Source organism: Nestor notabilis, unplaced genomic scaffold, assembly GCF_000696875.1.
Source record: "Nestor notabilis isolate BGI_N333 unplaced genomic scaffold, ASM69687v1 scaffold10560, whole genome shotgun sequence".
In the NCBI taxonomy this organism is placed as follows: domain Eukaryota; kingdom Metazoa; phylum Chordata; class Aves; order Psittaciformes; family Psittacidae; genus Nestor; species Nestor notabilis.
Genome location: NW_009910712.1, coordinates 56,816 through 70,733, shown reverse-complemented (window position 1 = coordinate 70,733; position 13,918 = coordinate 56,816). Strand labels below are relative to the sequence as shown.

Below are 13,918 nucleotides of genomic sequence, written 5' to 3'. Positions count from 1 at the left end.
TCACCCACTAATAAAAGTCTAAACTAGATAATTAGTACTTCCTACTTTCATGAAACTTGTTCTTCAGTATCTAAAACCACTCCCTTCTGTTTCCATGAAAGGGCCATTTAGAGTTTGAACAGCTGGCTCACCCGGAGACCCAGTCCTGTGTTACCATAAGCAAACATACCTGTGCCTTCACCTGGAAAAACCCCTTCCCACCCCAAGCATCTGGGTAGGAATGTGGCTTTGTGTTGACTGTAACCAGCACACCTACAAAAGGTAAGTGGAGAACCTTAACTCTGAGGCTAGAGCAGTCAATTCACTGAGATCACAGCCAGACTATTTCTGAGCTAGAATAAAGGTTACCTGGTCTTCCACTCTTGTCTTTGCTCTATTGCTCTCTTAGTTTCAGTTCTTGTTAATTTGTTTTCCATGACAAAGCACATCTTACCTCCTTTTATTCATGCCCTCTGAGGCATTTTCTTCTGCTACTTCTTCCAGGAGCTCATCTCCCTTGGAGGAGGAAGAGTCAAATGCATTGCCACATTAGCTTTCTCATTCCATGCCATTACATTTAACTAGAGTGCTTTCAAATAGGTGAATTAGCTTTTAAGTGATCCCAGTTGTACTATTGGCCTTTGCTACAATCCTGCATTAAAGCTGATTCAATTTTACTTACCTCTATTGCTCAATTAAGAAGAATACACAAAGAGAAGCGTAGTTCTGCAACTAGCAATTGCAGTCCAGGGGAGAGCTGGGTTCTTCCATTACCCACAGTGACTGAGCAGTGTACTATAGCATGTTTCCCATCTATCCATCAGAGGAAAAGGCTGTACAACACTTGCTACTTCCTGAAGCAGCAGCAATAGTGATCCTCAGTTGCATAAGGTTATTCCAAAGAGCTTTATGGATGTGTCTGCCACCATCACCATGCTCTCGTGCACCTTACTACATACATACTCCGGTATCACTACCACAGACTGTTGCTACTTGTAGTTGTAAATGCAGAAGGAGTCATAAAAGCAGTAAAAAAAAGTTTAGAGTTTTTTACTGGCAACCCAAACTTTTAAATATTGGTATAAGTACTGAGTGACATAAGCTGGGTCAGTACTTAAAAGTCCAATTCTCTTTATGATCAAAGGCTGACCTGAATCACAAGGCTGGAAGTGATGTCATACCTTGCTTAGTCTTTGTCATATGCCTCTTATTTTAATCACATTCCATTAGCTGACTTTAAATATGTTGCTGTGCTTTGGTTTTATGGCACAAGTTACAGTAGGAGTTTGCTCCGTTAAGCAGGCTAACACAATGCACTGGAATGGCATAATCTAAGCTTCCCCATTCCTATCCAATTTAAAACCATTTCAAGATTAATTTCCCCCTTGTTTAGAAAAATCCTTATTGTAGCTGAACTAACAAAATAAGTATGTGTTGCAACAGTCTGCAATGACTGCAGTGCATGTAACCACTGAGACACACTTTTGGGATGCAGCATGAGTTATTCCCCAGCTCCCCAGACTAACCTGATGTCACTTCTTTAGATGACCAGAAATCTGCTCTCCCCCTCCACCTAAGTACCACATTACAGAATCTGCCCCAGATTACACATCTTCCACTAGTAAAATTCATAAGCAGACACAAGTGCAAAGCAAAATGTCATTTTATTTAATTCAAGGACTATTTTCCTTCTAGTATTGCTGAAGGGATCACCTCCTGGGGAATTGATCATTACAAAGTCCCTGTCTAAAAGTTCAAGTGCTCTTGTTGTACATTCTTTTGAACCACAGAAAACAAAGACCAAGTAGGTGGGCAGCTACTTGCAGTTTTATCCCACCTAAATTAGCATTGCTTCAGGCTAGAAAACAATTCAAGTAGTAAAATAATGGAAAATGTTAACCTTTAAGGTCACTACCATATTTTGATCAAAAAGTCCTGAATGTATGAAAAGAACATTTGTACATGTTATGAAGGTTGCTTTTTTTTTTTTTTTTTTAAACCAGACACTGCTGAAAGATGGCAGTTAAGTATTTTGGACCAGTTGTCAACCAGGTATTTAAGAGTTCTATCTGAAGGTTTATTACCAATTCCATTATGCAATTCACTGTTCACATTAAGCTCTTTAACAAAAGCAACATATACCCGCACCAGAATCACTGTAGACAGATTAGTTTTATAGAATGCCCTTCTGAAAATTCATTTCAAAATAGAGATGCTTTTTCTCCAGAACTGTAAAAGCCATAAAAATGCAAAATATCTGTTAGGAAATTTTTAATCAAAATTATTCCTTAATGTTCAAAATAACATTTAACCTCCTACTTTGTTTTTTCTTTGTTGTCATCCACATATTGATCAATAGACTAAACAGGTAACAATGGTTCACGTTTTTCCCCCACCTGAAACATTTCTTCTAACACAGGCCCAAGATAGGCAATACAGAGATTCAGGGACATGGATTATGCATGGCAAAGGTAATCCTCTATCATTTTAATTTAGAACAACTCTGATTCTAGCACACAACTTCCGAGTCTCAGTTGTTTTCAATCTGCTCTAGGTCCAAGTCTCCACAGTCTAGAGGAAAGATGCTTTCTTCGGTGCTCTCACAATCACTTGTGTCCTCATCGCTTTCACATACTACAGCTGCTTTCTTGTAATCCCTTGTTTTGAATCTACCTTGGCATGACCCGTGATGCCTTACTTCATCCAGCTGTTCTTTCATCGGGCTGGAACCAGGGGTGATGATGTTCATAAGATCATTTGAGTCACATGGGGATGACACAATTGTCTTCATTTGTGTGTCATCATCATCATCATCTTCATAGTCAAGGGAGCAAAGACTTTTGGAATTTTTTAAAGTCTGCAATTAAAGAAAAGATACATGAATGTATTAACCATGAGAAGAATAAATTCCTTAAATTCTTGAGTGAATTGAGAGTATGTACTCAAAGCAGAGTGCCACATGTTTATAGTAATCCTGGAAACACGAGGGGCATGAAGAAAAGTACTTCCTACACAATCTGGTTTTGCACAGATATTTTGCCTGTGGAGCTTTCCACTAGTGAGAAAAACTGCCAGTCCCCCTTTTTTACACAGAAAGATCCAAACCCCTACCTTTAGTCAACTCAATGAGGAACTACAGACACCCAGTTCGATGCCATTAGCTTTGTGGCAAATCCAGAGCATTTGGTAACATCAGCATTTAGGTCAGACAGCTGCACAATTAGCTTCCCAAAGTTCCCAAGTGTGCAGACAATGAGCCCTAAGGCATCACCTCAGCCAGAGTCCAAAGGGCAACAGCACACTTGGGTAACCTCAAACAGGGGAAAAACAAGTCTCTTAGAAAGCACTGCACTCCAGAATCAGCTTAGTTTGTCTTACATTTGGATGCTGTTTGAACCAGAGCTCAGGAATTTGAGCAATTCTGTTAAAATGAAAAGTATATCAAAAACAGAGAAGTACTCACCTTTATTTAGAGAAAGGAAAAAGTAAACCTCAGTAAATGTGCTACCTCTGTCCCTCAGATAAAGGGATAAAATTTCTAAACTCCTCACGGAACATTAAGGGATCCTTGACTAGAATCCAAAAGCAGCATTTAAGAACAGACAGAAGTTAGATTTTAACAAGTGAGAAACTTCTGAGTTCTGCTTTACACAGCGAGAGAAGGGTGAAATGGTCAGGGCTCCTCTCAGGGGTGGTATCAGCCAGGAGAATAAAGCTGTGCTAGCTTTCATCATCTTATTGGTTAAAGTGACTCCAGTCTCTCATACACATGGCAATCATCTTATTACAAGTAGATCCACAGGGAACAAGACCAACTTTCACACCCATTTTCAGCTTCCTCTCCCAATTTGTCACTTCTTAAGTATTTTATATTTGTTAATAAATTCAGATGAAACAGGAACATTGCAACACTCCCAGTGTGCTATATTCCAGATGCTCTTCCAAAGCACTGGGTCATCTTTCTACTTCACCAATGCACATCAGCAGCCACATGAGCTGCTTAACAGTATCTTTGGGTGCTTTCAAAACTTCACAGATTCAGGAGAAATCTCAATTCGTCAGCCTTGCCTGTATACAACTGGATGAAGAAGAGAATGAGGAAACCACACTGAGGTGATCTACCTGACCCTTGAGTGTCAATGTTATACAGGGAACATTCTGCAGACAAGCCCACTGCCACTCTGCAAGTCCATACAGTTCCTTGTACATCCCTACATCAAATCTACATACAAAGTTTACTTGTGGAAAAGCTTGGGCAAAGGTAAAAAGCAAAACCACTGGAGTTTTGGAGTTCAGTCACAGCACAACTAGGCTGAGGAGTGAACAGCAGTTCTGGTATGGGCTGGTGCTTCAGCATCATTGCTGTGTCTCCATAGGTAAGACACTGCAGTATTCTCTCAGCCCGCAGTACAAACTGTTTACTACTGATCAGAAGTTTGTTATGCCTGTATTGCACACAGCTCTTACCCTGCTCAAACAACTTTCATATCTTATAACAGATATTAGTCATAGGTTTCAGGCCAGAAAGATGCAGCAGGGATAATCTACTTTGCTTGGACAGACACAAGACCTAATCTAGGAGCTGATTTATGCATCAGCCTTCAGAAAGAAAACCAAACTGTTGGCCATAGTTCTGTCAGGAGGAATTCACCAAAGCCTTTGTTTGCACACCCAATTTTTCATGTGGCTAGCATCAACTAGTGACAACACTGCATGATCAAAAAGCTTTGTATTTCCAAATTTCACTTCCCTGTGAAAACAGTATTGGTATAAAATACATTTGTTTTCAAAACATTTCTATGCAGCTCACAGCTTATTCACATACAAACATTTGAGCTCCTTTTTATGACTAAGAAGTGTGAATTTGTCATATTTCCTTAAGGAAAACAGTGTATTTTTGAGGTAGAAAATGTTAAAGGATATTTTAATCCTAATTCTATCTCGTTGCTTTGAGAAAGAACACATTTCCTGTTGTGTATCTCCATACAGGGGACAATATTTTCAGTTCTTTAAATCTTATAGTAGGTACCGGGAAGGAAAGGGGTCAAAGGAAGGAAAGCTTTGAAAGTTCTGCTTTCAATGTTTGAGAAAGGAATTCCCAAGTCCCCCTTCAAAATATCTTTTATTTGATTTACTGCTAGAAATTAATCCAACCACACAGCTGTCCTTCTAGAAGGTTTGTGTACATAAATGGAAAATTGCCTGTTAGCTGTACTGTGCTGAAACCACTTCAATGGGAACTTTTAGCCGGCTTCAACACAACAGCAAGTGCATTCAACTGGTTCTTTGTTCCCCTACTTGTCACAACCTCACCGAACTAAAAATAGGTGGATTTATTATCTCACAGCACAATCCCACTTCTTTCACAAAGCAAAAGGTAGAAATTGCACTGCATTCAAGCCCCCTGAACTGCAGCTTTACATGTTACACTGGTACAGTACCACACCTTTCAAGCACAATTGTGCTCAGTGGGGAGCCTGCGAGTACTTGCTCAATGGTCCTCATTCTATAAAGGATGCTGGACTAACAAGACAAAAGAGTCCACAGTTGGCAATGGATAGAACTCAATCAGCTAAAAGTATTCTTTTGTGCGATGGAAGAAAAAAAGAAACTCAGTTTTAAAAGAAGTGAGGCGATAAAATGTCTGAATATTAAGAAAAAAACCCCAACTTTGTACCAAAAACAATGGCAGGGAAGGAAATAAAAGAAATCTCTCTAGACCCTTGCCATACAAAGCAAACAAGAAAGGCCCAGAGTAGCTTGAAAGGAAGCTAATGTCTGTACTCTTTACTAAACCTCCAGTTCAGAAACCCGCAATACATCACTTTCCAAATATAAAAAGCAATAAAAAGGTTGCTTTTGTTTTACTAACAAAAACTAGAGCATTTGCTACAGTAGTCAAGGGAAAAATAAGTCGTTTATGTGCATGAAAACCTAGTGTATAATGGGAGCAGCAGTTCTCATGCTTCTTCCCCGTGCCCCCATCGTACACCAAGTCCACCCATTTCCCCCCCAGGTTTGAATGGGGTGGAAGATACAGCTGCTCTGAAGAGGTGCAGCTGCAGCAGCTGGCACAGAGTGAGCAGCAGAGGAAGCCTGAAACCACCAGAAGCCCTAAGCCCATCCTACCGCTTCTCAGCACTAGTCATCACAACAGGATGGGCTGCTCCCTAAAGCCACAGGCTTAGGAAGAGAGGGAATTCAGCAGACTAATTAGACTAGTTATCTGGCTTGCTTTCCTTCCCATCCAGAGACTGTTGCCTGTGAGTGCACAATACAAGAGACACCAGCACACAGGGGTTCTTGACTAAGGTCTTTACCATAGATACACACAAAGACGTGTGTGGTACAGTGGTTCTCATGATGATGGGACCTTGGAATTTCCTGGAACATCAGCAACCAATCCAAGTGCAACACACCGAAGAGGCAGCCCAAGCACAGAGTAACACATGACTTTTTCTGTTGCTTCCCTGCACCTAGCCAGTGGAGATGGAGCAAGTCTGATGGGTGGCATCTCTCCCTTCGAGGGTTTCCCAGGTCCTTATTTCACTGCCTGGACTTATGTTTCCTATAGATCAGTCAGACTGACTCAAACCCAAATACCTTCACTGATAGTAACTTATACCACAGTCCAGTTGTAGATCAGAAGCACCATACACAGCATGATACATTTATACCTCAGACACTAACCTATCCCCAAAGAGGTTACAACTTAACCTCAGCAATAATGAAGTCCAACAGCAGTACAAATTCATTACATTGAAGAGATTTCATTTAGTGAAGCTAAGAGTAAAACTTAAGGCAGGACTTTAAGTTATAAAAACAAACTGCTGCAAAAGACTGGTCCTAACAGCTCTCTGAATCATGTTGAAAAACTGCCTTCTGAACATTACATCTGAGTGGTATCACATCCTACCACAAACAGATGTCAACTGGTCCCTCCCTGCAAACTGAATTTTCACTTCATGCATTTAATTACTTGATTAATATCATTACCTGTGACAATTCAAGTTGGAGACATGGCCAGTGTCCACTGGAAGTCATTAGAAGTGCCAGCTGTACAGATTAAAAATACCCCATCGCAGTCCTAATCCCTGTATCTTCTACTATGGATAAAGTAAAAAATAGGAAGAAAAAAAGCTGTCTTTATGTAACAAACTATTAACCTTTCTGCAGAGTAAAGCTCTTGACATCTGACTTCTGTCTTGAATAGCACTGAGCATTTTGTGAGCACTTCAGTGCTCACAGATAACCTCAGCTTTAAGCAGCTTGCAGCCGAGAAGAAATACTGCTTCATCGATATGAAGTCATGCTGACAGGAGGAAAACAATGCAGTATTCTTCATAAATGTACTAAGCTGGAGGCTTGCTAATGCACAGTTTAAAACTTTTTGGTGAAAGAAGTTAACTGGAAAAGAATTTCTCCCTGCTCAAATGAGAAGAGGTGTAGGAATACATGAAGTTTTTCAATTCAAGTGTCTAAAAAAACCCCACTTCAGTTCAAAAAACACTGCAGATTTTTTAACTATGTATTTGAAATAAACCAAAAGAGAAGTCTCTTTTTGACTTGCACTGAGCTACAAAGCAAGCAGTTAACAAAAACATCTGTATTTTGTGGAAATAGAATCAAATCTCAAAAAAATTCCCAACACTTCCATGGGCAAAATCTAATCTCTGATCAAATTCACTCTGAGAAGCAAACATGCTGTTCACTTTTTGTAGCTCTGCAGTTACACCTCATCTTCCTGGAAATTTAACATGCATTTTTATATTCAAAAAAACGCAATGTTTATTTCATCATTTATAGCTAGAGAGCAGAAAAAACATGGAATACTGGATATGAATGGAAAAGAACAAACAACCTCTACCATTCTGCCATGTGATTCGGCACTTGACTAAAATAACCATTCTTTACATCAGAGATAAAGGTGCTGCTGCAGTTCTTGTAGTCAAATAAGGTAAATCCTATTTGCAAAGCCAAAGACCTAGTTAAAAATCAATACAAGCTGACATGCAGCAATATGGCTCTGCCTTGAAATGAAAAGTTGTTCAGTACTTTGTCTCTGCCACATCTTCAAAGCTTATTTTAATTTTTTAGATGTAGGTGCCCAGGAAGAGAAGTAAACTGACATCAGCTCATTTCATATCAGATGCTAAACAGCATCATGAAGTAACAGGCTTTCATCTTCCACTAGCCAGACTGTTCTAGATTTAAGCATGCAGACCTCTGGTGTAGTCTACCATGATAGTTGATCTATTTATTGGCCTAGATTTTTCTGCTTGTATTCTAAATGATGCCACAGTATCCTTACAAGTTTTGTTTGAGCTGTAAGAGTTTGTGATTTAATTTGGTTGTTATTTAGTGCTATTCGTTGAGAAAATACTATGGCTTACTGAAATACAAATATTTAAGTGAAAGGCTGAATTAGTCTAATTATACTCAAGTATGCAGAATACAAGGCTGTTCATCATGTAAAACAACTGACAGAAACCATTGGAATAGTTAAAGGCTACAAATTAGAAACAAATGCACAAAGACAGGGTAGGGGGAACTGGGGGTCCGCTCTTTGCCTGAGCACTGCTGCAGTCCATACGCAGCCATCACCCACACCGGTTGGGAGGTTTTGGGAACTCTTGCACTGCAGTCTTCAGACCTGTAGAGCAGCCTACTCGTTTAGCTAGGAAACTCTATAGGACCCCATTAAATTCATTGCTATTGCACCAAATTCCAAACAGCCACGTGTGAAGTCACAGGCATGGCAAATTCCACATACAGCAGGGATTACAACCACCATGGATTAAGCTCAACTTAAATACCTGCTTCCCCTTTGCCCCAAATTCAGACAAAATTGTTCATGACAGGCACTCCACATACAAAATTAAATGTCACACTCAAACTAAATATCCTCTTTTCCTTGTAGTGGTTTGCAAAGATCATTTGAACAACTGAGGAGAAAATTCACAGACCCCTTCATGTGTTCCGTGTGCACATGTGCTTAATTAAGTTCCAACATTAAGTAACATAAGAAACTAAAGAATTTAAGCAGATTAAAGAAAAGTTTGTCAGTCTAAAGGTGTTTAAACTGAACTTAAGCAGACAAAACACTGCTGCTATTTTTCATTCATTCCTTTCTAAACTAAATTTGGGTCAAATGATGCAGTTTAGTGCAGGAAACTCAGGTGCTGGGGTTTAGCAGTTTCTTTAAGTCCAGGACCATTCTTAATGGGGGTTAACTTGTTTGTTTGTTTGTTTTAAAGACAAATTGGAAGCTAAGTGAGTTAATACAGTTCTTCATGTAATCCAGTCAAGAATATGATTTAACAGCAGTACTACCATGAAAAGTGTGAACATATATAGCAATTTTCCCCTTGTATAAAATCTGGGCCAACATTAAACTGCATTTAAAAAGTTTACTGTGTGGAATTTTAATTAAGATGCCAGCATCTTATGTTTTCTAATTCAGTGCATTTGTGAACAGCAACCTTTTACCTTTCCTGCTGGAATAAGTATAAATCATGCAAGTTTTTATTATAAGAATGTGGAATTACATTCCACAAGCATCAGGCCTACCTGTTTCACCTGCATGTAATTAAGTAGAAAGCTGCAACTATTCTTAGCACCAGTCCAGCAAGCATAAATACCTACAGATGCTATGAATTACTCCATTAACTAAAACAGAAGAGGCTCACACAGAAGATTTAACTGTTCTGAACTGGATGATAATCAATATAGTGTCAAAGTGGAACATAATGAATTTGCTTTGTTCAGCTGAATAGTACAGTACAAAACTTTGGTCATGAAGAAAGAAGATTAAAGCCAAACAAGTCAACTACTAGATACAGCAGCAGAGTTTGCCTGAAATGCATTGATGCTTTAGAAAATAGGTTTCCTCAAAGGGAAAGCAGCACCACAGAAAGACAGACTCAAAAGGGCACTGAAATAGCAGGAAGAGTGCCCTGGAAGATGGGTTCTAGCTCTGTTCTTGCTTAGACAGCAGCTGCAGCCTGGGGTCTCTTGCAGAACACCAAAGCAATTGCTCTGCCTTAAGAAGAACTGTATTTGTACAACATGTAGTTATTTTCCTACTTCCTGCTTGACCCTAAGCACATCTCTAATATGAACAGTGGATTTATCCAGCTTATGGATAAGCTGGAGAGCTGGACAGTGCGGAACTGGGCCGCCAGTTCCAAGCACAAGCTTGAGAGGCTTCAGTCTGGCAAATTCACATCACCCAACTGCATTAATGAGCGATGGTGTGATGAACAAACAGCTGCACCATTTGTGTTCATGCAAGGATGATGAACACATCTGGTTTTGTAGCAGAAGGGCACAGAGGGAAACAATGTAAGCACATGCTCTTTCCCAACAGAAATGATTCATGTTTTGCCAGAGTTGCTCCATCTTTTCCGATTCAAGAACTTTTACCTTTCCGTCCAGAAAAGAACCACAGTCTCTGGAAGCAAGACACGACTTAAAGTGCGTATTACCATCTTCATTAATATGAATAATTTTATAGAGACTTTGTTTAAAGGATGTCTAATTCATACATATTTTAGAAAGATGCATCTAGTTTTCTGTATTATTATACTGGGAAACAAAGGAAGCATGCTCACATCATTAACAGGAGCTACACCTCCCTTCACATAGATATACACTGACATACTTCACAGTTGCTCAAAATGAGCAGTATAAGAGAACTGCTTAACAAGAATAAGATTTCTTGCAATATCATCTCTCAGCATTCAGGATCCAAAAAACTGGATAGCCAAAGCCTTCTAATGTATTAATCCTCTGATGGAAGAATTAACAGACTTGCATACTACAATCAGCTCTGAAATAACATACAAGAGTTTTACTAGATTTCTAACTGGATATATTTAAACAAGAAAAATAGCTCTAGCTTGTGCTTCTACACAACTCCTAATAATTAGTCACATTCTGAAGTTGATTTTACCATGCCAAACTCTATTCTTGAGTAACATGATTTAAGTTGACTGATTACACACCAGAGTAACACAGGACAGGATTTGACCCTTGTGGCTTCAAAACATGACCATATTGGCTTCATTTCCTGCCATTTATGTGTCATCTATTTTTATAGAGAACTTCTATTCCTGAGCAGTTTAGCCAAAGCCTTACTCCTTCATGACTTTGTTATGAGCTGCAAACAATTACTTTCACAACTGCATCACATATGCACTGATTTTTGCAGAGTACACCCATGTACCAACTTCTCTTAAAATTCCAGCATGTTCTTTTTTATTCTCGGGTCAAATATTAAGTTGATATGATGGGTCAAATTTATAAGAAATTAGAGAAGTAAACTCCAAATCCCAATTCTAAAGCTACCCTCATTAGTTACTGACAGATGTCAGCCTCACCTATATTATTGGGTTATGCTGGCACTCCATCATAACTAGCATTTTAAGGGATTCTATAATTGGACCATAAAGTTCACTTCTGCCAGGGAAGGGGGATGGGAGAGAAAAGGAAACACGACCTCAGTTTGGGAACAGTTTTCCCTTCTTTGGAGCAATTTTCCACTACAGAAATACTTGTCCAAAACAAAGCCTTAAGATCTTGTTCTACAAGTGCACACAGGCCTGCATAGGTGTATGTACACATGTGGACAAAGTGCAAGTGATGTCAGGAATCTTTTGTCCAACTTAACGCAAAAACCACAATAAATTCTTGTAGGAGCATTAATTCAAGCTGTAGGTGGACTCTCACTGCTAATTATTTCCAGAGACAAGTTGAACACAACACATTTGTTTAGAAAGAACAGAATTAGCACTGTTCACCTTCAGTCTATGATACATCTACTGGATTTTTCTAGCTTAGTATCTGATTTTGGACCATTCTGAACATTTCTGAAGCAATGTGGCTCAGGAGGTGTTCTTGACATCAAGTGGCAAGCCTGCCATGTATTTTTAATACTGAGTCAACTTCAGCTGAAACTTGTTTGATAAATACAATTTGGACAGGTTTATTTGTTCAAATATCAAAGCTGACAGCACATAAGCAGTTGATGCTCAGTATGCTTCTTAAAAGAAGTTAGGTCAGGAAACCACATATGTGGTCCTTTATCCTTCAGCTGCACTGAAAAACAATACATGTTCTAAAATACATCATATCTAGTCAGCAGAGAAGCAAAGTATACGAAACTTGTGTAAGGCAGAGTCAACATTCAGAATCTTAAAGCACTGCAGTAACACTAAAACTGAGCTCAACTTCTCACTATGGCCAAATTCAGTTTTCCTCTATCTTGTAACAGAATCAGTTTGCATGAAAAAGCTGTAACATTCAGAAAGCCATACATTCAAGTATTACACACACTTTGTTTTAAAGACTCAAATTTGTTTATACTACCACAGCTTGCAAGCTTCCTAGCATACCATAAATGCCTTTTAAGTTTTAGTCACATGGTTACTACTACAATAAAAACAAATGGGGAAAGTAGTCAGAATTCTCTTTTACTTAAAATTCAGTTTCTGGTAATACTTAAGTTTTAGTGCAGAAGCACATGTTGTCATCAGCATATAAAGAACTGAGTACTTTCAGGTATATGAACAGATCAGCTATTTGATTACCTGCAGCTAACCTTAACTAAGCCATCACCTCCCAGATCACTTATGCAGAGAACATCTGCTTATAACTATACTCCATTAAAAGTCACATCTAACAGCAACTTTAAGAACCCCCCCAAAACTCCTCTACAGTTTGCAAATACTTGAAAAAGACCATGTAAACAAGTCAATATTTCCCACTGTAATAGAAGGGCAAATTGACATTACTAATCGATGTAGATAAACAAATCAGCTCATTTTCTGTGCTTCAGACATCTGTTTTGCTTTTATCACACCTACGTACCAGTATACATGTGCAACAGGAACTGATCTATGCAATACAAGCCTAACAAGACAAAGTGACAGTTAAATATAAGAGTTTCCAAAGCCATTTTAATAAACCTCTCTGCAGAGAAAAACACTCAGGTCAATCAGTTCAGTTCAGGTCTCTTTCAGAAGATTATGCATCAAGTCAGAAATTGACTGCCAAAAAGCAAGTGAGGTTTCACAACAGATAATATCCAGAGAATGGAAGACCAAAGCCTAGTTTCAGAACTGAGAGTCCTTCCATTCTGGTACCATAAAGATACACTAATCTATTAATTTGATTTAACATGTTATTACTTACAAGATAATACTGAATATTGAGACAATCCCCTCTCCCCAAATTACCCCAAGTTAAACTCAAAGATATAACTCAGTTTCTAACAAGTTTCTTAAAGTTACATTGGATTTCATTTTTTTGCCAAAAGATCTGGAAAAAGCTCCTATATCAGTGATGAAACACTCCTACCTCTCCTGCTAGCCACCATCTCACTCAGTTCAGAGCAAGCAAAAACACATCCTAAACCCCTGCCACCTGCTAAAACCCAAATAGTAAAACCTGAGTAAAGTGCTCTCACCTCTCTTTAAACCCTCTGGTGCAGCTTAGGAACATTAAGTACTTTATATATAACACTGAACCATGGCTCCTAACTCAATATTGTATTGTATTCCAAACAACATCACCAATAATTTTAGCATAATCCAATTTTATGACAGGCAAAGTAATAATTAAGAAAGAAAATATCCACAGCTGGCTGAAACCTGGCTTTGACTTAATAGATGGCCCCTTTTCTCATAATGTCAAATGCAGCTGGTCTGGTACTCATTAGCTCTTTCAACAGCGAATACTTACTTGTACATACAAGAACTTGCCAGAAAAGAAAAGCAAATCTGCAGCAGATATTAAGCTGCCTCCTCCTCCTCTTAGCACACTGCTTACAAAAAAGTGCCATACACGTACAAAGCTGGTTTCAGGTATGACAAAGCAACACAGCACTGAACAGCTCTGAGGAGCTCCAGCTATTTGCAAGGCATTAGTTACAGAATGC

At 38.9% G+C, this 13,918-nt stretch overlaps 1 protein-coding gene across 1 annotated transcript in view; it reads right to left on the bottom strand.

Moving 5' to 3' along the window:
* Positions 1-1,624: 1,624 nt before the first annotated feature.
* Positions 1,625-13,918, bottom strand: part of LOC104403302 (protein FAM53A-like) — a 48,046-nt gene continuing 35,752 nt past the window's right edge. Inside the window, 1 exon segment of the mRNA XM_010011391.1 lies at positions 1,625-2,836. Within this exon segment, the coding sequence (XP_010009693.1) occupies positions 2,510-2,836 (327 nt within the window). The 3' untranslated portion in view covers positions 1,625-2,509.